Source organism: Tyto alba, unplaced genomic scaffold (assembly GCF_018691265.1).
Source record: "Tyto alba isolate M040663 unplaced genomic scaffold, T.alba_DEE_v4.0 Super-Scaffold_30, whole genome shotgun sequence".
In the NCBI taxonomy this organism is placed as follows: domain Eukaryota; kingdom Metazoa; phylum Chordata; class Aves; order Strigiformes; family Tytonidae; genus Tyto; species Tyto alba.
This window is the reverse complement of record NW_024881305.1, coordinates 7,641,067-7,665,337: the sequence shown is the minus strand read 5'-3', so window position 1 is coordinate 7,665,337 and position 24,271 is coordinate 7,641,067. Positions and strand designations below refer to the sequence as shown.

Here is a 24,271-nt window from a genome sequence, read left to right as displayed (position 1 = left end):
TACTCTCTGGCTCTGCCTAGTATTAAGTTCATCACTCCCAAACAATGATGCCTCGCATTTCTCTATTATAAGTATACTAAGGTCTTATCTTCCACACTGGAATAATTAATAACAAAAATATGATAAATTAGTTTATTTGGCAAGACTACACTTCTTGAACAAATCAGAAAGGCAAAAACCCTCTTTAAGTCAAGGAATATTCACACCTTACACATCTTGTATTTCACACAAAATCACCAGTTCCCATAGTGAATTTTTTTGTTCTGTCACACTCAAAACTAGAATTAATTTTCTTTGTTCATCTTTATTATATATTGTCTTTTACATTAAATAAAATTATCTACTAGAATAACCCTTATATACCTGACCCCAAAACCTGACTGAACACAGTCCTATGCAACCTGATCTAGTTGACCATACTTTTAACAGGGGAAGTTCTCCAGATGTTCTCCAGAGGATACTTCCAACCTTAGCCATTCTGTGAAGTCACCAGATAGGTGAAACAGAGTACAAACAGAAGACAGAAGTCATGGCAGTCACCTAACACTAAGCAGGTCATACATATCACACAGATCATATGGATTTACATCCCACACACTGTTGCACTTTATCCGATTAATGTGCTCTACATAATACAATTCTTGAAAAGTGACTGAAAACCGGACTTCCTGAATCACACATGACTGTTCTAATGACTTTATCAGAGAATGTTCTTTGTATAGTAGTATCTCAACGTATTCAAAAAGGAAAAAAAAAGGAAGACCTAGTGAACTACAGGCCAGTCAGTCTCGCCTGGCAAAATCATGGAGCGGATCCTTCCAGAACTGTGCTACGGCACACGGAAATTAAGGAGGTGATTGGTGAGAGCCAACATGGCTTCACTAAGGGCAAATTGTGCCTGATGAATTTGGTGGCCTTCTACAGCAGGGTTACAGCACTGATGGATAAGGGAAGAGCAACTGACATAATTTACCTGGACTTATGCAAAGCATCTAACACTGTCCCACACAGCATCTCTGTCTCTAAACTGGAGACACATCGATTTGAGGGATGAACCGCTCAGTGGATAGGAAATTGACTGCATAGTCACCCTCAAGAGTTGTGGTCAACAGCTCGATGTCCAAGTGGAAAGCAGTGACAAGTGGCATTCCTCAGGTGCTGGTGTTGGGACTGACATGGTTTAACGTCTTTGTTGGCAGTATGGAGAGTGAGAACGAGTGCACCCTCAGCAAGTTCACTGAAGACACTCAGCTGTGTTGTGCAGTTAACATGCTGGAGAGAAGGTATGCCATCCAGAGGGACTTGGACAGGCTAGAGAGGTGGGCCCATGCAGGCTTCATGAAGGTCAACAAGGCTAAGTGCAAGGTCCCGCACAGGGGTCAGGGCAATCTCAAGCACAAATACAGGCTGGGTGATGAGTGGCTTGAGAGCAGAGCACTAATATTTGGTGCTATTAGTGGATGGAAAACTATGAGCCAGCAACGTGCACTCACAGCCCAGAAAGCCGACTGTACCCTGGGCTGCATCACGAGAAGTGTGGCCAGCAGGTCAAAGGAGGGGATTTTCCCTCTCTACTCCACTTTCATGAGACCCTACCTGCAGTGCTGTGTCCAGCTCATAAGGAGGACACAGACCTGCTCGAGCGGGGCCAGAGGAGGCCACAAAGATGCTGGGGGGGCTGGAGCAGCTCCCCTGGGAGGCCAGGCTGAGAGAGTTGGGGGGGTTCAGTCTGGAGAAGAGAAGGCTCCGGGGAGACCTTATAGTGGCCTTCCAGTACTTAAAGGGGCCTACAGGAAAGATGGGGAAGGAATCTTTATCAGGGGGTATAGGGATAAGACGAGGTGCAACAATTTTTAACAGAAAAAGTGTAGATTTAGATTAGATAAAAGGAATAAATTCTTCACTGTGCAAGCGATGAGGCGCTGGCCCAGGGTGCCCAGAGCAGCTGTGGCTGCCCCCTCCCTGGAAGGGTTCAAGGCCAGGTTGGGTGGGGCTGGGAGCACCCCAGGCTGGGGGAAGGGGTCCCTGTCCGTGGCAGGGGGGTGGGACTGGATGGTCTTTAAAGTCCCTTCCAACCCAAACCATTCTATGATATGCACGTAATTCAGATAGCTCAACACAGACATATAATTCCAATCACATTTGAGCCTTCTAACAAGCCACGTCACTTACTTCAACATTGTTATTAAGATCCATGTATAGTTGCCTTGTTTCTTCTCTTTCATGTTCATCTATCAAAATAAGAACACACCATAAAGTTTTCCTTTTGAAAAAGAATGCCAGCTGTCCAAGCCACTATGCTTAAACAGCATAATGAAATATATAGAAGGAATTATAGGCTCTCTTCTTATTTTAACAAAATCATTATGGAACAGAATGCCAAAGGTTATATAATCTGGAGAAAATGTATATTCCATTGAAACATCAATCAAGCTCAGCTTTTCACATTTCCTTCCCAATCACACTTTTTAGGCAAATAGTGTAATTCTGGATCAATTTAGATAACTATATTGTCAGCATTAATGTTGTTGAATATTAATGTATCAAAAATGTGTTTGAAAAACTGTAATATAAGGTTTAGCACTGAATTTCTTCCCATCAGCAGAGATACCTATGACCACAGAACTGTCATTATAGAATTGTAACAATACTCCATCATCTTCTTTTGGTTTTGTAATTGATATTATTTTCCCCTAATAAATTATAGAAGAGTACGGAAAGAAATACAGCTATTAAATAAGTACAGTATGTCTATACTCAGGTGTTTGTGAAAGTAAGGCTAAAAAGGAACAGACACTTCTTAAGCATCCAGGATCAAGTTAGTAAAATTTTAAAGATTATAATAACAATTCTGAATTTCATATAGAATAAAATCCCAAGTCAAGAACACACTTTAAGAACTCAAGATTTTCAACTTTGTTAGGTTGACCTGTTATCTTGGCTTGATTAATTTAGTGAGAAGAATGCTAGTTACTCATAATGTTTTGGGGTTTGGAACTTTTTTCCCCATGAATCTGTAACTGCTCCGAACAGGATAACGCAAGCTCTGGGAATTTGTTAAAATGAACTAGGAAAGGTAACTAGAGTAGATTCTACTGTCTAAACACAGGCATGAAGTGCCACCTCATATGTCAATGTATTCAAGGTATCTCGCTAGGACTTGAAAATGGACACACAAGACTTCAGAAGACCTGGCTAATCAGGGTTGCTTTTACTGCCTTACACCTGTATCAGTATTTAGACACCTATATAGCTCCCAGGTTTGTAACCTTTTAGCGAACAAACATATTGACTTCAGAAAACCTCTGGACTTAACATTACAAAACATAAATGTATCAGACCTATGGCTTCACTTCTACTCTTGCTCTGATGCTGAGCCACATAGTTTATCTCAACCAGAAAGCCTATTTGGAACAGAATATTCTTTTTCCTTCATGGATTTAGAGGAAACTAGAAGCACATTTACTATCATAAATCAAAATTTAAATAGCATTTACATTTGGTAGACTTTTCTGTAAAGTGAGTACAGGTTTCCTTGAGCAGATTACACAGATGCCTTGAAGCGCTGTTTCTAAAAGAGGGAAAAAATACTGTGAGATGTTGTCACAGGAAGGCATGGTACTTTGCATGCCTAAGTAGTAACAATGCAAATGCCCTGATGACCTTTACAATTTAACAGCTATATGTAACTTCCATACTAATACACTTCTCAGCATGAAAACTGTTTTCACAAAAATATATTTGACTGTATTACTTACTCTTTGAAGAGATCTTTATTTTCACATATCTCATCTTCCAGTTTTAAACTTAGTTTTTCGTTTTCAAACTAATTTCATAAGGAAGAAATACAAAACCACATAGTTATTAAAAATATACTAGAAATACACTTTCATTTCTCAAATCTCACATGGAAAAGTAATTTGCTGCATCAGAAGAGAGAAACCCGTTTTATCTGATATTACATGCTGAGCCATCTGTTATTACAGTCTGCACAAAAGACATAATAATAAACAATTTACCAGCAACTGAAACACCTATAGGTATGTTATTCATGCATACATTCACACAATACAGGTGCATACTCCTCCCCAGAATAACTGTTTTCTCAAGGCAAAAGTCAATCAAAGGTAACTCAGCTTACCAAAGCCAACACAAACAAACAGGAACAAAAAAAAAGTAATACTAATAAATTGTTTAAAATATGCATTTCAGTCACAAAGCTCTCCATCACCACCAGCAAGATAAGAAACTGGGATAAAGCAGAGTACACTACCTCCTGTATGTGCTGAATACAGAAGTATGCATAAGCATGCCTTACACATACCAGGAAGATGAAAACAGTCTTGAACAAGTTTCTGCATACCCATACTGTGATGTGCACGTAAATAATACAAAGATGAAATGTGTATTGTTAAAAAGAGGAAAACCATTTTTAAAACCCAAAATTTTACTTTTTCCTTTAATAACAGTAGAGCCACAGGTCATTAGTATCTAGCTAAATAGCTTCTTTGAAGTCATCACATTAACAGTTCAAAATTTCTTCAACCTCTGCAACATTTTTTTAATATTTTATTGTATGAATAGTATTTTCATACTGATCAGGAAGAACTTTCTCTTTATTTCACATACCCAATGTATATTGTACAATACTAGCCTGCAATTCTTGAATGGCTTTACGCTGTGCTTCAATAATCTTTCTATTTTCTTGCAGTTTTCTTTCTTTCTGCTTTAGTTCTGATTCTACAGTTAGTTTCCACCGCTTGATCTTCTCAGCCTCTTTGTAGAGTTTTGAATACAATTCATTCAACACTTCTGTATTCTATTAAAACAGGTTCCACAATTTAATCTCAAATGCTATTTAATTTGTAATGTTTCAGATACATATTTATCTCTTAGAAATATCACAAGAATAATTTTTTTCCACTGATAGTGACACAAGCTTATATACAATCAGGAACAAGTTTAAACCTTTGTGCATCCACTGTGTATGTATCAACAGACATTACAGAACAAGAGACACAAGTGAAAAATACTCTACTGCCTTCAGATATAGTGACATCGCTAAAAATATAGTCTTAAAGATACAGACAACTGCACTCCATAAAAAGTCAATATAAGTTTTGCTAGAACTAACAGCAGAGCCAAGATTCCTTCTGCTACGTTCTTCACACCATTTCCCTCCTCTTGCTCTGACAGATACTGCTACGTTAAGTAAAAGCAGCTTCAGACACCTTGTACAAGACTACTTGCGATACGCTTTTGCAGTTAACTCATACACAAAGCAGGAAGAAAACTCAACCAACCTTGTGCTCTTAGATCTTTAAAGCGCTGTACAAGCAGTGCTTGATCGGTGGATTAGGCAGGTAAGAGTAGTACAATAGGCCACGGGGCAGTTACACAGTTTGTTTTAGGTATGATGTCACCTAACATTATCCCTGTTTTGGCTGCATGATATTATTACAGTCCTGACTTTAACAGCTGATAGGGGCAGCTCTCAGGTATATGAAAATCATTCGGAGGACTGTAAGAAATACATTCCATTTTGTTGCAGCAAACATGATTTTGCATCTGGGAAGCAGAGGAAGCTGCTGCAAAAAAATTTAGCTTTACTGAGTTATATTAAAGCAGAAAAACATTGGTAAAGATGCTACGAGAAGAATCAAATGATTGAGGAAACCACTCCACTAAATTCACTGGTTTATAGATAAAATAAAGCCAGACGAGGTAATTGGGATAATTTGCTTCAGTTTTCCAAAGAATACTCTTGACTTCAATCCTTCTGCCTTTCAACAGACTGTTCAGAACCAGTCTTACAAAGATATTAAGTGCCTAAATCTTATTCTGATCAAAACTCTTGGGCTGCCCAAGCACTTTTTCGAACTAAAACAAAAAAACAAAAGACCAAACCAAAACAAAAAAATAAAACCAAACAACAACAACAAAAAAACAACTTGGAAATCACCTTAATATTTAAAGATTTATCTCCAGGCATGTTCACTGAATCACAAATACATCCTCTAAGTGATTCAGCTTTAAACAGGAAAGACAAAATGATTATCCCCCTTTGACTACTTCCTTTAGCCCTGAAGTATCTAGTGAAAAGTGGTTTAGGCACTGTTTTAGGAACAAATTAAGAGGACCTAAGAAATCAGATATGCAAAATTTATACTTAGCTGACCTCTTCATCTACCTCAGAGCAAAGTTTTACTTGCTGTGAAATCGCATCTGTAATATGAAGAGATTTTAATCAATGTATTTCTAAAAAAAATAACAGTGGAACTGTATTTAACAGTGTTAAGCAAGGAAATTATTAAACTAATCATGAAAACTGTCGACATTATTAAAAATTTTCAAAGACTGCAAGGTAAATGCTCATTTTAGTCTTACCTGAATCAGTGATTTCACCACGGTTCGGTGTATTCATCATTACAAATGGCAAATTAAAATCATCATCTGGGCATTTGTTAAAACCCTGCATCAATTTAAAAATTAGTTTCTTATAGTAGATTTGAAAAGAAGCATTACAAAATCCAGAAAACAAAAGAACAGCTACTGTGAAAATGTAATTTTCCATTAATAAACTGCCTACAATTTTCAAAGCCCAAGGTATTGGTAATGGCTTTGGAACTCTCTTGCTTGCTTCTTACTTCACAGTGGCTTTATCAAATTGTTGGTCTTTTGCAGTTTGCTTTATAACCTACACTGTGGCCAAAGTGGAAGCTTTTGATGACGAGAACTTAATAGCTATTGCATGCCTGTACATAGTTGCACGGTAAAGAAGTCATTAAGCAAAATGATTTTTTTCAAATCCAATAGTTGATTTTTTTTTTTTTGCTTTATTCCCAAGAGTACTTCTAAATCATGGTTGCTTATGCTTAAGCGTGAAAATTTAATTTTACAAGGTGTTTTAAAAGTTACAGAAATTTGTAAGTAGTGTAACTCATCTCCTGCCAGAATACCACATTTGAATCTAAACATATTTATTTCATAAGGAGCCTCAACGTGAAAAAATACCTCGTTGAATTCACGTAATTCAGAGGTTAGCAACAGAACATTTTCACTGCAGGCTTGATCTGGTGGGACCAATAAATCAAAGCCAGTAAGATTATCCCAGGGGTGTACTTTGCACTTCCTGTTGTGAATTACCCGCATCAAACACGTATACTCGAAAAGATGATTCGCTTTGGTTTTGGTAAAAGAAAGTAAAAGGCTTTGAAATTAAAATCTAAACTATTCCGGCCCCCCCACCACCACCCGCACCATTAACAGTTCGCAGAAAACGAGTTCAGCGTACACGCTCCGTGCGTGCGCCTGCATGCGCTTTCCAGGACGGAAGTTCAGGACTTTGCTTGGGAACTACCCGGGAGGACCGCGCACCAGTGCCAGGGCACCACCGCCCGCTCGCCAGCCGTCGCCGCCGCAGAACGCGACGCAGGCGGCGGCACCATTTACCTGACACAGCCCCGTTGCCCGAGTGCTCGTCTGGGGTTTTACTGCAGACACCTGACCGCCGCTCAGGCGCGGCGGCACAAACAATTTAAACGGCTTTTCTTTTTCCATGGCCTCGGAGAAAAGGGCAGGCCTCAGAGCCAACACCTCATAACGGGCGCGCTAACGCCCCGATCTCGCCGCCTGCTGAGGGAGGACAAAAAGGCGGGAAGTAAAAGCGCGCGACTGAGGCAGCAGGCGAGGCAAGGCGGTGGCGGGCGCGGGGCTGCGCGAGGCGGGGCGGAGTAGCGATACTCGGAAGCGCGCGGGTCCGTCACGACGCCGTGTGGCCGCGAGGGTCGGCGCGGCCTAGTGCAGATCCCAGATCTCGCAGAGCAGGGAGGTCAGCCGGGGGTCCTTCGTTCTCCACGTCACCAGCACCTCCGCGTGGGTGTGGTTGAGGGTGCGCAGTTCCGTGAGGCGCCCGATAAGGCGGGCGAAATGCTGGGGGTCCTCAGGGTGATGGATCTTCGAGTACTTGTAGAGGATGCCCAGGAGCGGCTCCTGCAGCTCTTCCACGTGCCGCTTGTTCCTCAGGAGCGGGCGGTCTGCGGGAGAGCGCGGTTAGCGGGCGCGAGGCGGAGGCGGTGCGGGAGCGCGCGGGGGCGCGGAGCGGGCGGGGGCGGGCGGGCGGGGCGCGGTGCGCTGTCGCACCTGAGGGCTCGATGGGTGGAGGCGGGCCGCACCTGGGGCGAGTGAAAGCTCGTTGTAACGCGCGAAACAGCTAGTCGCCTCCCAGTTTACCTGAAAAAAACACAGTTGTCGCTACAAGCAGGGCGTATTCGGTCTCAGTCACTTTCAGTTCCCCCATGCTTCTGTAGAAGTAAAACAGGGCGGTAATAAACTCCTCGGTTATACCTTAAAAATGAAATAAAATAATCAGAAAGTTATGTCGATGCAGAAGCTGGCACTGCTGTTACGAATCATCTTTGTCCAGTTACGAATCATCTTTGCCCTAATCTTTAAGGCTCCAGGACGTTCCATTGCATGAAATAGCTAGCAAACTTTGTGAAATCAATGTTAAATTCTAAAATAGTAACAGCAGTTGTATTGTAGTTATACTGTAGAGCTTTTGGTATATACATATATATATATATACGTCAAGGCTTTATCCTAGGATGCAAGCAAACATCAACACCACCTCTTCCTTCCATGAGGATATAATGACTGCACATGTAACAAAGCAGCTCAAGGGGAGAGGAAGAGATGAGACTGAGCAGTGGCCACACTGACAGTGTGATTAAGATCAGGGCCAGCATAACAAAAAAATTCCCAAGTATTTTGATTCTGAGACCTCCGTTACCTGTGGTAGTAGTGGAAGTTGGACTCTCTTCATTGTTAGACATTTCCATGCAATAAATGTTGCTTTTATCAAGGTTTTGAATGTGATACCATGTCCCATGATCAGGATGTCTTACATGACCTGGAACAAGACAGGTGACAGTTCCCACCACACTTAATGTGACTTTAAATAGTTGTGTGCATCTGCTTTGCACATATATACCTGAAAATGCATGATTTTTTTTCAGATCCACACAGGTAGAAAAAATTGCTCTTTTAGGCATCCAGCACCAAGTTCCCTAGTTGTATTATTGTGCAAAGTCCATTGTGTTAAATTTGACACAATATATAATATGTCATTAATATAACTAATATTATCCATCCACCCCACAATTTGTGCAAACACTCAAAAATGTTGCTCTTTGTTTAGAGCTAATGGGAGGAAAACAGAGATCAAACTAATTTTACCGTTTTAAAAATTCTCTTTGTATGCTCTTAAAAAAAAAAAAAAAAACAACTATAGAACGTATGTAGGCATTACTGGCACTATTCTAAGTGCCAATATACTTGAATATTAAATTATTTGAGATTAAAGTGAATTAAATACAAGTTGTTTCAAAATGGCAGAACCTCCTACTGGTGTTAATAGAAAGCTTGTTAGTCAAACTTACTTTCACTTGTTGATGGTTGGCATTCACTAATTCTTTGGTTATATATTTGGGCTGAACGCAAAAACATTGCCTCAACTGTTGACCCTTTTAGCAGTGCTATCTGATCTTCGCTAGCTAAACTTTCAAATCCTGCAGAGAAAGATACGTGTTAAGAACCAAGAAAGGCTGTATCTGCCTTTAAGCCACTAAGAGTTGATAAAATGATTCTTTGAATAAATGTCTTTACTGGAAAGGAGGAGCCATAGTTAAAAGATGCATGTGTTGCCAGTGTCCGGTGTTATAAGATTCACAGGAAGATACAAGTAAAAATGTTGGGACTAAGCAAGACTATTGAAAATTCTCCCTAATATTTGATTCATATCACATGGTCAAATTCCTGATAAATTTACTACATTGCTTAGTGACCGTGGATGTTTTCCTTATACATTGATATATGATCTTTTTAAAAATTATGTTCATCTTTTGACAACCTCATTATCTGCACTTATAATTCGAGAGCAAAGGAACTTCATTGATTCTTTTCTTAATCGTGATAAAAGCAGGATATGTTACATAAGGAAACAAAGAGCTCATCCATTCTTTCAGATCTGTGTCATTGTAGTGCTAAATTACATCAAATATCTGCTTTAGACATGTTGATTGACTTCTGTCAATAAGTTTTACAACTTAAAGAGTAATTAAAAAATGATCACCCTCCCTAATAAATGTTATTTTGTGAACTTTACATTGAAATGCAGTGAATTTAATTGCATGCTCCCTTATTCTTTATTAAAGGACAATATGAATAGGAGCACCTGGTTAGTCCCTTCTGTGCTGCCTTTTTCTTTGAAGGAACTTCTGGTTTTTTCTTTGATGATTATGTTAAATTGCAAACTAAACCAGATTTCAGAGAATGTGTTGAAATAGTAATTCACTCAAAATGGTGTTTTGAAGTCCGTGTACTTTAAGAGAATGTCTCTACTCCATGTCAGAAATGGAAAAGAAATCTAATCATAGCAAGCTTTGAAGTGTATGCTTCTAACTTGTTCTCATGACAAGTAAATGGTAACCTGGATTGTTAGAGTTGGGAAAAAAAAAAAAAGTTGAATCAGCGTTTTCTTAAAGCTTGTATTTTTATCGGATTCATGCCATCAGTGGTTCCTGCCTTTTAAAAAAAGTCACACTATTCTGTAATATTTCCCAAAGAAAGAAACTCACCTGGAAGTCTTTTTGTGAAATCCACTAACACTTGTACATGGACAACTGCTGTCTCAGAAAGACGGAGAAAACTTTCCTCAGGACTTGCAGTTTCTTGTAGCTGCATGAAAGAGTGTTTAGACATCTGATATAACCAAGATACAGTGCTCAGGATAATAATAACTTAGCAATGCAGGCTGATTGTTCTGTATACGTACAAACTTCTTTGCTTCCTCAAGGGGAATTGTGTATTTTTGGTGTGCTGCTACAATGTGGTCAAGGAGCTGATGTTCCCCTGGAGTAAGTTCCATTTTCTCTGAGATCTGTTAAAAAAATAAACTACTCAAGTGACAGTGACTTGGGGTGAAAATTATTAAAAGAGATACTTTAAATAGAAAAATATCCCACTTTTCCAGATCTTGTTGTAGATGATACATGCTTATTATTCAGGCCCTCATCTTCCAGCTTTATGTTGCAAAGAAAACTGCTCTGTTTGAAATTCTTCCTGAGCCGCTTTGACTTGCACTGTACTTCAGTCAGCAAACCTGTGAGGCATATATGTGTGTATCAGTACATATATTTTAAAATAATTACAATTTGAAATAATCACTCTTATAGATTACATGGTCTTGCATCACAGGAGCCATCACCTATAAGGAAATACACTTCCTAGAGAATATGGCAATGTGTTATTCACTAGGCGAGTTAGTGTTCAGTATCCACCAAAGGCCTGAGTGTCTGCAGTCTTCTTATGTTGCCTTGCTTGTGGCTCTGTGACATACAAGCATAAGAATTTTTCATTAAAAACTACTGTGCAATTTCTAATTTTTTTTTTTTCTGAACATAAATACGTATCTGATATGCTTACTGCTGCCCTGTCAAGGTTCAGAATATTTAGCTGTCTTGTCAGTATTTTTTTTTTTTTTGAAATGTCTCTGAACAGCAGTCCTCTTAACTTCAGGAGACATTCATAAGCATTTGTGGTTTCTTCAGATGAAGGTGCTACAGACTCCAAAGTTAAATTTTCCTACAGTTAAATGAAGTTTAGACCGGTACCGTTTAGCTCTAAGGAGAAGGGATTGACTTTGGAAAAGGTTTTACCTGAGTTGATTAGTAAAGTAGCCAGCATAGAAGGAGCACTTACATTCTGCTAGCATTCCCACAGCTTTACACTTCTTCAAGCGGCATTCCTGACACTTCCTTCGCATGTACATGTCCATTTCACAATGACCACCATTCTTGCATCGATATACTGCATTTTTGGTTATGCTACGTCGAAAGAAGCCTACAGACAGGGATCAGGTTATGACTTTAAGAATCTAAGGAGCTTTATCTCATAATGATTTAAAGAATTAACATGTCTTTTCGGTTTTTTTGTTTGTTATTCTTCTTACAGTCAAAACATTACCTTGATTTTTAATTTGCTTTTTAACAACATAGTTATGTCTTGTTCTTTCTGACTAATATTAATCACTGTTTCCCTTACCTGATCAAGACAGCTCTCACATAGGAAGGTAAAATGAAAGTATCAAGTAATTATTGTTTTTATTTAATTTTAATAAGGAAAATTAATAACACTAAAGTAAATATATAATAAATGGTCATGAGAAAATCAGCATGTGCTTAAACAGACACTAGTGAATAATCAATGCAAAAATTAGATGCATTAAATGCTCATATAAAATATACACTGTGAAAGCATTTCTTCAAAAAATAGTATAAAAATGTGAATCTGGAGTAAGTGTGTTAGATGAAGCATTCCTTAGATAAATAAAAATCCTCTGTAGAAACGTCAGTTTGAAAAATAATGAAATCTGTTTGCTTAAATCGCAGATGTGGAAGATTATGTTGACCACTGTGGGGCCACAGTTCTGGGTAAGGTACAGATCAGCCTGTTCTCTCACCTTTACAGCCTTCACAGGTAAGTGCATTGTAGTGATAGCCTGAGGCCTTGTCACCACACACAACACACAGCTCCTCCTGTCCCTTCAGTCTCAACGAAGAGTGGCTTAATCTTGGCCGTTTTAATCCTTGGTATCCACCATCATCAATGTGGGGGGTCATAAAAGGGGGTTTGCTTAGTTCACAGCTACTGATGATATACTGCCCGTCGCTGTACTGAGGGTCCAGGCCATATGAGGTGTATTGGGACTGAGAGGGTTGTGACTGCAATACTGGAGGAGGAATTTGAACGGTTGAGTATTGGCAGTAAGGCGTAGTCTGAAAATCAGTATCTTGCAGCTGATAGTTGACATGCTCTGGTAAAACATCTAGATACAGAAGAAATTGAAGATGAAATAAAAACCTGAAGAATATCTTGACATCAGCTACTTGAAAGTTTTAAAATGTTTTATAGACTAAATATTTAATCATAAATATTAGAGGGGCATATTTCCAGAAGGGCAGTCTGATACATTCTTTTTAAATGTGCTACCTGTAATGTTTTTAAGTAAGATCTTAGATGTAGTGAAAATAGCTTGGTAACAATTTGGGCAATGTCATGTGGGTGCCACTGGATTCTCGTTACTACGTATTTGAACATCACTTGCCAACTGATGATATAGCTACTTTTAGATTTTACACTTAAAGATTGCCTTTATTAGCTTATTAATCCACACTACACAAGAATATTTTCCTGCAAGTGAATTTGTTAATGAGTGAAGTGTTTGGTTTTGATACATATTTCAGGCATAATTTTGAAAATGTTGCACAAGAAGAGTCTGAGAAAGACAGTCCAGAAATTACAGAGTGGTAAAAGTTATTGTGACCAGAGACTTAAAGTTGAAATTCAGTAGAGTAAGAAGCAGAGGCTTGTTTTATTTAGTATTTTTCCACATATAATAATTTATACTTATGAAATTTTATTTTAGCAAAACAAAGCAAAAAAAGGTACAGATTTATGAAGTGAGCTGCTTCCTGCCTGTCTGTGGAGTTTTATTTTTATCCCCCCCCCCCCGTTAAATGTACACAGCTCTACCGAAGGAAGCTTGTACAACATGCATCGTGTTTCATTCTTCCTTTGGGATTGTTTAAATCTCTGTAAAAACAAATTGGAAAGTTGTGGGTTTTTTGAGCAGTTTTTTCCTTTTTAACAGGCTTTGGGCCTTGCTTTTGCTCATTGAGAATCAAATTAGTTACTGCAATTATATAAGATATAGAATAACCATTATCTGTTTATTAATGTATCTGGAATGCTGTAAGAAAACCTGCATCTTCTTCATGGAAGTCAGAGAGAGATAGCACTGGTAATGTTTCTATGAAATGATCAGTCAGCATAATCACATGCGTACAAAAATAGGTATCAGCACATGATAATATATTTCAATACACTTTCAGTATGGGCTTGATAGTCAAATGAGTAGCTTCTAAGAACTTGCAAAGATAAATTAAAATGAAGAAAATAATTTGAATTCCCACAGATGTTCATTTTACTATAGTGCTTTTTCATAATACAAAAATTTTGCTTTACTCACCATAATACTGGATAGGCTCAGGAAGACAATACCCATCAGGTACAGTGACAAATGTATTTGCCATATTCTGCTCCAAACTGCACTGTTTCATTCACTTTGCTATGTGATGGACTTTTAAGAAGGCAGCCTAGAGAAATGGAAAAGTAGAGAAACATCTCATGAGAAAGAATTGCTGGGTAAATTTAGCTACAGAGCTAAAACCAGAAGACTCCAGAATATGGAACAGTTTGCAGATCATTAGAAAATCGGAGGTATGTGTGAAGTCACATAATACTTTCAATGAGATTGCAAACCATTTGATTGTCCTAATAGTAGGGATTCAGGATAAAGTCCATTACTAAATTTCCAAGTTATATTTAGAACTGTTTTGCTCTGAATTTTACACAAAGCCATGTGGGGGAATCAGACTAATCATTGATGAATTCTCTAGTTCAGGAAGATATTAAAAGGAGCTTCATTGGATAAAAAAAAACTTGCTTTCAGAAAGAGTTAGGGCATTTGCACTAATGTGGATGCGATGGATGCTGTTTCTGCACAAAGATGGACTTTTAGCAAATTTGCTTCATTCACTTTTTATGCAAATTTGAAGCAAGTAAATATAGGAAAATAGCATGGAAAGGCCAGCATAGAATATCTTTTTTTCCCCATGTAAATATTCTTTTATGCAGTAAAAGTCAGCTTTGCCTCACTTAAGCACTGCCTAATTTGCATTAGGTTCCAAATTCAAGAGCCTGTATTCCTTTAAGAGTACAAAGCATCCTGTGAAGACCAAAAAAATCAATTTCATATAGGATGTATTGTCCTCTAGAGAGCTCTTCTCTCTCCCTTGAATATCGAAGGAGCCTGAGCTTCTGGTTGGATGCTTTGACATTCACCATAAAAAAGTGTGCTGAGAGCTCACAGTGACACAGTGCAGAATACCTATTGTGCTTTAAGTTCAAAAGTTATCTTATTTTTCAGTAATTTGACTTTATAGAGAGGTTCTGAAAAAGTATGTTCTAAAATTCTTAAAAGTGTTTTAGGAAAAAATGTCTCTGGACCCCAGGCTGAGCTGAGTTTGAGTTTACGTACGTGTATAGACAATCTCTGGTATTGCTTAGCATTTAAGAGGTAATGGAGTAGCCACTAGAGTAGGAAAGATTTTTCTTGTCCCTCTGCATGTGTGGAATGTATGCAAGTGTTACTGGTTAAAAGTATGTTGTATCTGATGCCCATTGAGTAAGGACTTTACAAGACAATTTGCCAGTGAAGTGTTCATAGGCTTTCCCTGAGCAGATGGGAAGGGCAGAGAAGATGAAAAAGGCAAGTAAGTATTTGAAAAGTGTAGCAAATCAAACTCCTATGTGTGCAACAGGATTCTCTGTATATGTCACTTACAGAATTGACAGCAAATTGGGTTTAAAGACCTTTGTTGAAAGACACACATGTTGGGTTTTGTGCAATACCTATACCTAGCTACAGCTGAGAAAATGAATATGTCATTTCAGGGAATCTGTACTGAAGTTATGTCTTGAAAGACACACATCCCTTCCCCCAAAGCTGGATGTATCTTTGGAACTGAACACTTTCTCTTATGTTGTCAGCAGAAGGTGAAAAGATGCAGTGAAGCTGGAATGCTGATTTTTTTTGTTATCTCTGCTAGTAAATATTTGTTCAAGAGAGAAAGGACTCACTGATTCATGAGTTCCTTATCAGTTAGATCAATTTGGCCTGGGCAAAGTCTACATTTTTCCCCAAAAATGTGCATTTGCTGAACAAATGTGTTTCTGAATTCCAGTAGTTTCCTTAAATAAAAATAGTAAAAGAATAGAAGCTAAAATAAAATTACACTGATCCAGTCTGATAAAATTACTATACTGGCAGTATGAAGTACCAAATGCAAGGTGGTTGGTTGATTAAACATTCTAAATCTTGGAAGCAGACTTTCATTACGCAAACTTAGGTATTCTATGAGAATGGATTTGAGGATTTAGCCTTTCTTACTGATTTTTATGGCTAATAAAAGCAATGAGTTGCAATCACAGAATTCCCATCTTAGAATGAGACTTTGTAACTCTTAAGAGAATGTTATAACAGTATTAATAGTAAATCCAGTGGTTATTTGAGGAATCCTGTACTGTCTTGAAATGAGACTTAATGGTCATGCACGTGCATGAATGTTAACCGTTTCATTTTCTGACACTTGAGCATCTAGCATTAATAAGCTTGTTCTTCCTTAACAAGCTCATAGCACTGGGCTTTTTAGATCACAAAATATAAAGAACAGAATAGGATATATAAGGAAGGAACTTAATTTTCTAGGACAAGAAAGTTTTGATTATTTGTAAGATTGACTGTCATAGTCATATGCTTCAACCTTTGCCTCACCCTTCATATATGAGTCAGTCAGCAGTAGGGAAGCCTTCTTCAAACTTTAGGAGTCACTGAAATTTCCTGATGCATTATATGCTGGTCTCCGAAAAGTTCAGTAGCCATCCCTAATCTCTCACACCTCATGGGAGTGAACCATGACCTAAAGGATAGTTCTTCATCCCACTTATACATTCATTAACCCTTTGCCATGCAAGCAAGTAAATTCTGCATGCACACAAAGCTTAGCTACACACTGTGAAGCTGTGGAATTCTAGACAGAATGTAGCATACATGCCCAATTGTAATTTTCAAAACAGTAACCTGGGCAAAAACAAAGTAAGATTGGAGTAAGAACTTCTGGTGTTTGGGGCAGTTACAGTCGATTCCCAAACTCAACCCAGAAATACTTTGTGCCCGTTTTTCTCTTTTCTCTCTACTCATAATACAGCTACACATTCTGTGTATGTGTACTTTAAAAAGGAAGCAAAATATATATGTATACATTCCCAGAGATGATACATAAAAGTCTTTAGCCTAAAAAGTGGAAATAACTGAAAATAAGGTTAATTTTTTAATAACTTATTTCATAGAATCACAAGCATTAATACAGTTAGGATGAAAGTCTTTAGTCCTCAGTCAGACATACAGACCTGAAAGAAAATGTCATCTGCATAAAGGCATATGATGTTCCCTGCTCTTCCTTCTTCTCAATTACTTCTGAGGTGCTATTTCTACACACATGGAAATACACATGGGTATTTTCACATGTGTGAAATCCTGATGACTGGCGGTGGTGGTTGTTTGTTTTTAATTTTAAAAGCTGCTACAAGTGGGAGATTTTAATTTTTCTTTTTTTTCAGAGGAAGATGTGACCTACACTCTAGGTTGCTTAAGCATGTTTGAAAATGTTGCACTTTTACAGGCTTGGTTTTGACAGTAATGAGTGTTCTGAACTAATAACGTACAATATAAACTGAAATGTATGCTGATTCAAGGGGCTGGTTATCCATCTTACACAGAAATTCAGCAACATGCAGTTATTAGTCCTAACTGAAAGACTTCAATTTATCAAAGATGGAAGACATGAAAGGGAAAAAAAGAAGCCGTTAATTGATAAAGTAGAAACACAAACTAGTCCCTTAACAGAATGTAGACATTCAGACTGGAATACATACTGTACATCTAATTATTGTTATTTCTGGTGAAAGATGTTGTTTTTATTTTGTTGCTATAAAATACCATATCATAAAGTAACATATCATCAATTTATATTGTCAAATTTAGTAAGATGCAAAACATACTTCTTGCACAAGAGGCTCCAGGGAGCTCTTTAAGAGGTGCATACTTTAACTGCTTTTGTAAATATTTTGACAGTTGAGTCATAGGAAAATTTCTTGTTTACAGGGAATTTTAGGAACTCAAGCTGAAGGTCTTCAACATTTATTTAATGCACCTTGTGGCATGTTAATGATCATGTAGTGGAACTAGATAGCACATTTCAATTTCAGTGTTAATCACTGTACTTTTTTTTCTTCTGGAAAGCATATCTTGATTTTTTAATATGCGAAATTTAAACCAAAAATTAAAAAAAAAAAATAACTGAGCACAATCAGTGTCAGCTGTGTGCAATGCCGGGTGATACATTCAATTTCACTTAAGCAATTCAGTAATTACTGATTACTGTAATTAAAGAATGATTTTCCAAGGGAATTTGTAGGATCACTTGATTGATCCAGTATGCAGCTTATATACATTATTAAGGTTCTATCTGTTTCTCCCAGTTTTAATGTGCCAAGAAGCTCCCCAAAGATCCTATTTGAAGAAATCCCACTTTTCTGCTCATTAAATGTGTTCCTTCCTTGTCATATAATAACCGTAATAGGAAGTGGCTTATTTCCCTAATGGACTGTATTGCAATTATCTTGAAATCTTCCTTTGGAATTGTTAGCCCATGAATAATTATTTCAAAGGTATAATTTTTATAGATTGTGAAATAAGAGGTTAGAAGTGGTTTGAAACTTACGGTTTTCCAGGTGCTTTGGGGCAGGGAAAGAAATAATTTAATTTAATAGTCATTTTACTTCACCCTCTATGTCAAATAAAGTACTGTTAGAACAAATTCTTAGCAGTAGATACCAAATTTAAAAGTGCATGTTTTCTTTTTTAATTTAGTCAGCCGTTTTAAAAGAAAGGAGGAAAAAAAAAAAAGGAACAATAATTAAAAAGCCCAGTCCCTGAAAAATTTTCACATGGCAAACTGATTTATGGCTAGAGCAACAGTTTATAATCCCAGAGCATTCAGAGAAGTAAATGAAATACTTACAGTAGTTCCAGAGAGTTTCTTGCTTCCAGAGTTGAGACCGCTGGGCTGTAGCACTGATCTCTGAATCCAGCTGGAGCAAACTGGGCCTTTTCCCTATTTATCAGTTTCTGTGCATACACTAGGTTCCAGACACTCCACAGAGCAATGCTACGGCTCTGAGACACAAACTTCCCACACAGCTTTTTCTGGGGTCGAAGCAAGGGCAGCTGCAAGTCCGCATAAATCAAATAATAACTGGGTCATCAGGGACAGAGGCCATGGGGACCCTCACGTCACCGTTTCCCAGAGTTCTTCCTCTCTGATTACTAAATATTCTGCTTTCTTGGTAGGATTTAAAATTCTTCCATTTTGATTGCTTAACACTGACATGTCTGAGTGTTGATGGATAATGTTCATTTCCTGGGCAGAGAGAATGTTACAGTAGTATTGTTTGGACATGTCTACATGACATAATAATTGAATTTGGAAACACTTGATTAGGCTAGTATCTCCAAATACAAAACACTTACCTTGTTCTCCCTATTCTAATTCTTCCACACTTGTGTATTTATGTAGCACAAACAGGGCTCATGTGTGCCCCCATAACAGACAGTGATTGTTAGCAATTTTTGTTGTAAAATTTTATTGTTAAAAAAAAAAAAAAAAGTATTCCCATTATTAATAATATCTAATAAATTAGTCATTAAAATTTGAGGGTTTTATCATTTCCTAAATACAAGATACAATCTTTTGGACAGGGCATTTTCTTGTTAGGGATCATGTCATTAACTTGCTACCTAAAATGATTCACAGCAGGTTGCAGACATATTCACTCCAGAAGGAGGTCACTTCTGTGTAAGAGCAATTCTCAATTTACCTCAGGAAGAACTGGTTCTGTTGTATACTTCATGGAATTAGATGGCAAAGGGAAAAACTTATTTCCTGATGGCTATCTACTGCAAAATCACTTAAAATAGTCTTTAGGGACAGTAGGTTTTCAGGGATCTGTGGCACAATACACAGCAAACTGACATTACCCTTCAAATGAGAGTCATATTTGTATTCCATAGGCTCCATATTTCCAGGTAGCCTGGCACCATTTAGGAATCTGTTGGTCTTTGGAGGTGAAATAGTTGAGTCTGGCTTTTAAGAACAAAAAAGATTGTCTCACAGATACTATTTGAGGATCTTAGTGGGTTTTTTTGAGTCTTCACATGCTCTGCATTGATAATGTGTGGTGACAGAGATGGCTGGAATGCATAGATTATGCAGTAGAGACAAGGATAATGACCTTGTAAGCTTAATTATGATCAGCATTTGTCTTTCTTGTAAAGCAGCCTTATACAGCAACTTACTAAGATGTCAGAAAAACTTTAGTGGTAAAAATGAAGAACTTGCAATTGTTAGAGCTAAGATTTTTTAGATAGCAGTATCTCTTTCACCTATGCCATTGGCTTTTTCATGCAGCCTTTCAGCCTTTCTCATGAAAGTTGGAAAAACAAGCAGAGGTTTGTGAAATACTGCCTTCAGCTTTTAAATACTACTGACTTTTCTTTAGTACTTTTCCTGATAGAAGATATCTTACTGGTAAGCTGTTCATATATACCTATGGGAAGGACACATTTAAAGCCTACCGAATTTGGGAGAATTAAGTCTGAAGCCCGGGTTCTTAGAAGGTATCTAATACCCATTCTGTTCAGTGTTATAAAACCTAGTGAATTCAGAGTAAATTCAATTTCTAAAATAAGTATACAAGAACCTAAAATCTAGTTGTGGTAGAAATTAACTGCAGAGCCACATTAAGCTTTAGCCCATGGTCATTTATGCCAACCCACATGCTATCTTCATAGATGTGGTAATAAGGCTATTTTGCATAGTCATGCAGTGATTCAGACCAGGTGACTGGTCCGTGTTAAATTATATATTTAAATTATTTTAACAGATCACTTCTCCTATTCAAAGCTTAGCATGACAATAAAAATGGGAGACCTGAGAGCCCACTTGGGGCACATAAAGAGCTGCAAAGAAGAGGAGAATAAACTGTTGATGAAGCTTGTAAAGAATCAAGAAATGAAAAGCATATTTAGGAGTAAGAAAGGTTAAATTAGGTATAGAGAAAGCAATTATGGTGGTAAAAAATAGCACGGGAATAAGTTGTCTGTACAGTCTTCATCACTGTATGTTTTGAAGATCAGTTTGCGCAACCTGATAGAACTGATACATTGTTCTCTCTGAGTTATTTTGATCTGTAAAGGAGGAGAAAGGACATTTGGGATCTCCTCCAGCTCTGTTTTCTGTAATTTTTCCTTACATATGTCAGTTCTGTAAAACACTGATAAAGTCCCTGACCAGTAAGATGCCTAGTGCCATTTTAATGGGCCATGGAAATAATCATATATTTCAAGAATGGTTTACTAGAGGTGAGTAAACAAAATGTTACTCGTAGATAAGGCCTGAAAATATTAGATGAACAAGTTGATGTCATGAGCCAAAATCTAGAAGTGCCACCGAAGTGAACAATATGGGACACGCATGTTTTCCATAGAAAATAATCAGATCTGACGACATCAGTCTGACCTGAACACCTTGTGTTGCACTGCTTTTGCTGCCTCATTTCCATCATTAGTTTAAATGGTATGCTTCTGTGCAATCTAATCTACATAGAACGTCTGCCTTTATGCAGTTAGATCTAAGAATTTGATGAGTGCTGAAAGTGCAGATCAAGAAAGAGCTTCCCTAGATAGATACCTGTTGAGGGAATTAATTTTCAAGCTAGGCAGAATTCTTTATTCATCTGAACTAGAGATTCTATATCTCTGTAACTTGTTTGGTATCCGAATAGTTAAAGGACATCATACGTACTCCAGCTGGATCTTCTCTAGAAAACTGACCCGTTTGGCTTGATCTGGTATTGGATTGTTTACGTAACTTCAGTAATTAACCACTATCAGCCTCATTAATGAAACATAAACCACCTCTTCTGCTCATTTATAAAGCATTTGTCAAACAAAACTTAAACAAAGGGCAGAATCTCAGCATAAGTAAGAGTCCTTCAAAAGCTACTGAGTCTCTGACTACAAGTCATTACGGTCACTTTGTTGTTGTTTTTCATTAAAAATGAAACAGAAGTGATGGCATTGTCTATTGCTTTTGGCTAACTTTTCACAAAAACATCTGAGATCTGTCACATGAGGGTAATGATGCCTGGACAACTATTTTGGCCATTTCAGTACAAAATACCGATGTTCCAGCTCATTACTGTAAATCATTAAATGATGAAAGCAAGAGTCAAATACTAAACAATTGGGAGCCTTTGGGAACCTAATTGCTAATTACAGTAATCATTGATATATGTGAGTTAAAGGTTGTATTGAAATATAGTTTATTTAATTATAGGATTAAGTCTCTGCTGTTAGTAAACTGTTCTGAACGATATTAAAGTGAGTATTAACAGTAAGTTTATGTATTAAAATGATCTAACTTAATTTTCACCTACTTTTTTTTTAGAGAAATACAGTGTTTTAGAGGCATAAAACACACTGGCAGACAAATACATGCCAGATGTTTTGTGTTCTGAGAGCTACCTGCATTTACAATTTGTTAAGGAACTCATGAAAAAACTGCAAGCTTTCTGTTCACCCTCTCTTCTGGATTATTTATTAATCTTCAAAAGGTGCAGTGGTTCTGGCACTGTTAGGATTTTCTGCATAGCATGGATGAACCTAAGCCCTGGGTGAGAAACAGCACAAAGCCTTGTGACTAACATTTTTGCACATTGGTGTTCATTTGCAATCCTGACTCTCAACAGAGAGAAAGATTTAATTTGAATGGGATGCGTATCTGTTGAATGTGGTGGTTTTGATTGTTGGATCACGTTCCAAGATAGTATCAGGTCCAGTACGTTCTGCAATAGGAAATTGTTCCTTGCATTCAGCACATTCACCAACAATTCGGATGCAAAACTTAAGGACAGGCAAAGGAAGCTTTTGTGGGAACAGTACTAAACTATATATAGGCATCCGTCATGAGGACGGTTGCAAAGAACAGAAGAGGCATTGGATTGGCTGTCAAAGATGACTTGGTTTGGTTTATTTTGTTATTCACCTAAAATGTAATCTAGAATTTCGAGAAATGTCCTTGTTTTATTGTCATTATATGCCAGTTTTGCCTGCAACAGAAAGAGAATCTTGGTTGATTCACTTGAAACTTAAGAGTGTGAGTGTAGTAGGTCAGGGACTACCTTTTTCTGCATACATGTCTGGCCTCTGTTGGATGGGGCCCCAGCCAGACTGAAGTGCTTAAGGCCCAATGTAATACTTCTACTGATGGAACAAAATATTAAAAAAGATACTATTTGTACTGCAAATTCATTTTTGTAGCTTCAAGCACCAAGGTCTGTGTGTCATTTCCTTTGAGCACTGGCTTCGAAAACTTGTATCTTCCCTACATGTGTTTTTAAAGCAGTACAGTTATTTGCAAAAATAAAAGAGAAATAGTCTTTACAGAGCAAAACTGTATGTTTCAGCAGAGGAGCAAGAGTGAGACTAGCCAGGGAAATTTCATCAGGCAGCACCTTTCAACCTGAATTTATGTCATGTTCAAATATGAAATTATTCAACTATTCCACCAAAAGGGGCAACAGGGGGATCTATACGATGAACAGCTCCCATTTGGCATTGCAGTGTGTGTGATCATTCAGCTGGTTTAGTGTCAGATAATATAAATACTTTTCTATTTTGCATCAAATGTATCAGACAAATCATCACAGTCAGATTAGAAGAGAAGTAACTCGGGAGAAAATGAAAGTTCTCATTACGTTCTTAAATGCTTTCATGAGATTGAATAACAGGAGACCATATCAGACCAGAGAGGAAATAAAATTTTGATCTTTTTAAGACTGATTTTTTTTTTCTTAATCATTAAGTTGTTGGTTAGTTTCATTATGCGTTTGCTTACAGGCTTTTCACAAATCTTGAAGAGCTAAACACTTGACTTATGTTGAATCTTAATGCAAGAGCCAAACTGCTTTAAACTTACTTGAAAATCTCAAGACAGCCTACAAAATGTTACTGTTTCTTCTGTGCGCTCTCTTAAACTTGGTATGCAGGGTAGTCCCACTACCTTAAGGCAGAATAAGTACTAATAAGTCCATCCATTCAACTGTAACAAAATGTATGGGTATCCTTACATCTGCCCCTCTCAATACTGTGTACCAAATCTGTGTTTCCCCTTGGCAGGAAGACCAAGATCTGTCAATAAAATGCCTCAATGCATCAATGTGGAAAAAAGTAAAGATAGCAACTAAAGCTTGATTACAATCTCCTGCAATGATCTCAGAATTGATAGTTCATAGAGAATACTAGTAATGTAACTTTAAGCACTGGGATTCTTAAATGACAGTACTTCTTTGTAGGTACACCCAAGAGAAGCCAAGTCCTCGACCTTTCCATAAAGCAGAATATCTTGACACTGTATTAAGCATTACAAAATAATTATTGTGGAATCCCTTGGTCAGCATTTTATCAGCA

The 24,271-nt window shown here is 37.6% G+C and overlaps 2 protein-coding genes across 2 annotated transcripts in view; both read right to left on the bottom strand.

Annotated features, from left to right (window-relative positions):
* Positions 1–7,720, bottom strand: part of SYCP1 (synaptonemal complex protein 1) — a 29,770-nt gene extending 22,050 nt beyond the window's left edge. The window contains exons 1-7 of the mRNA XM_032987276.2: positions 7,453–7,720; positions 6,388–6,472; positions 6,179–6,225; positions 4,655–4,819; positions 3,759–3,826; positions 3,498–3,571; positions 2,173–2,231 (exon numbers count right to left, since the gene is read on the bottom strand). Of these exons, the coding sequence (XP_032843167.2) occupies positions 2,173–2,231; positions 3,498–3,571; positions 3,759–3,826; positions 4,655–4,819; positions 6,179–6,225; positions 6,388–6,472; positions 7,453–7,560 (606 nt within the window). The 5' untranslated portion in view covers positions 7,561–7,720. The remainder of the gene's footprint in view (positions 1–2,172; positions 2,232–3,497; positions 3,572–3,758; positions 3,827–4,654; positions 4,820–6,178; positions 6,226–6,387; positions 6,473–7,452) is intronic.
* Positions 7,721–7,797: 77 nt separating this feature from the next.
* On the bottom strand, positions 7,798–18,835 carry LOC104357506 (bile acid receptor-like). The gene is made up of 11 exons (XM_042800074.1): positions 18,765–18,835; positions 14,090–14,216; positions 12,521–12,886; positions 11,761–11,901; positions 11,025–11,161; positions 10,835–10,939; positions 10,638–10,737; positions 9,441–9,569; positions 8,792–8,911; positions 8,233–8,346; positions 7,798–8,036 (listed from the first exon to the last, which is right to left on the bottom strand). Exons 2-11 carry the CDS (start codon positions 14,178–14,180, stop codon positions 7,798–7,800), a joined length of 1,542 nt encoding a protein of 513 aa, XP_042656008.1. The 5' UTR covers positions 14,181–14,216; positions 18,765–18,835.
* Between the last annotated feature and the right edge of the window lie 5,436 nt (positions 18,836–24,271).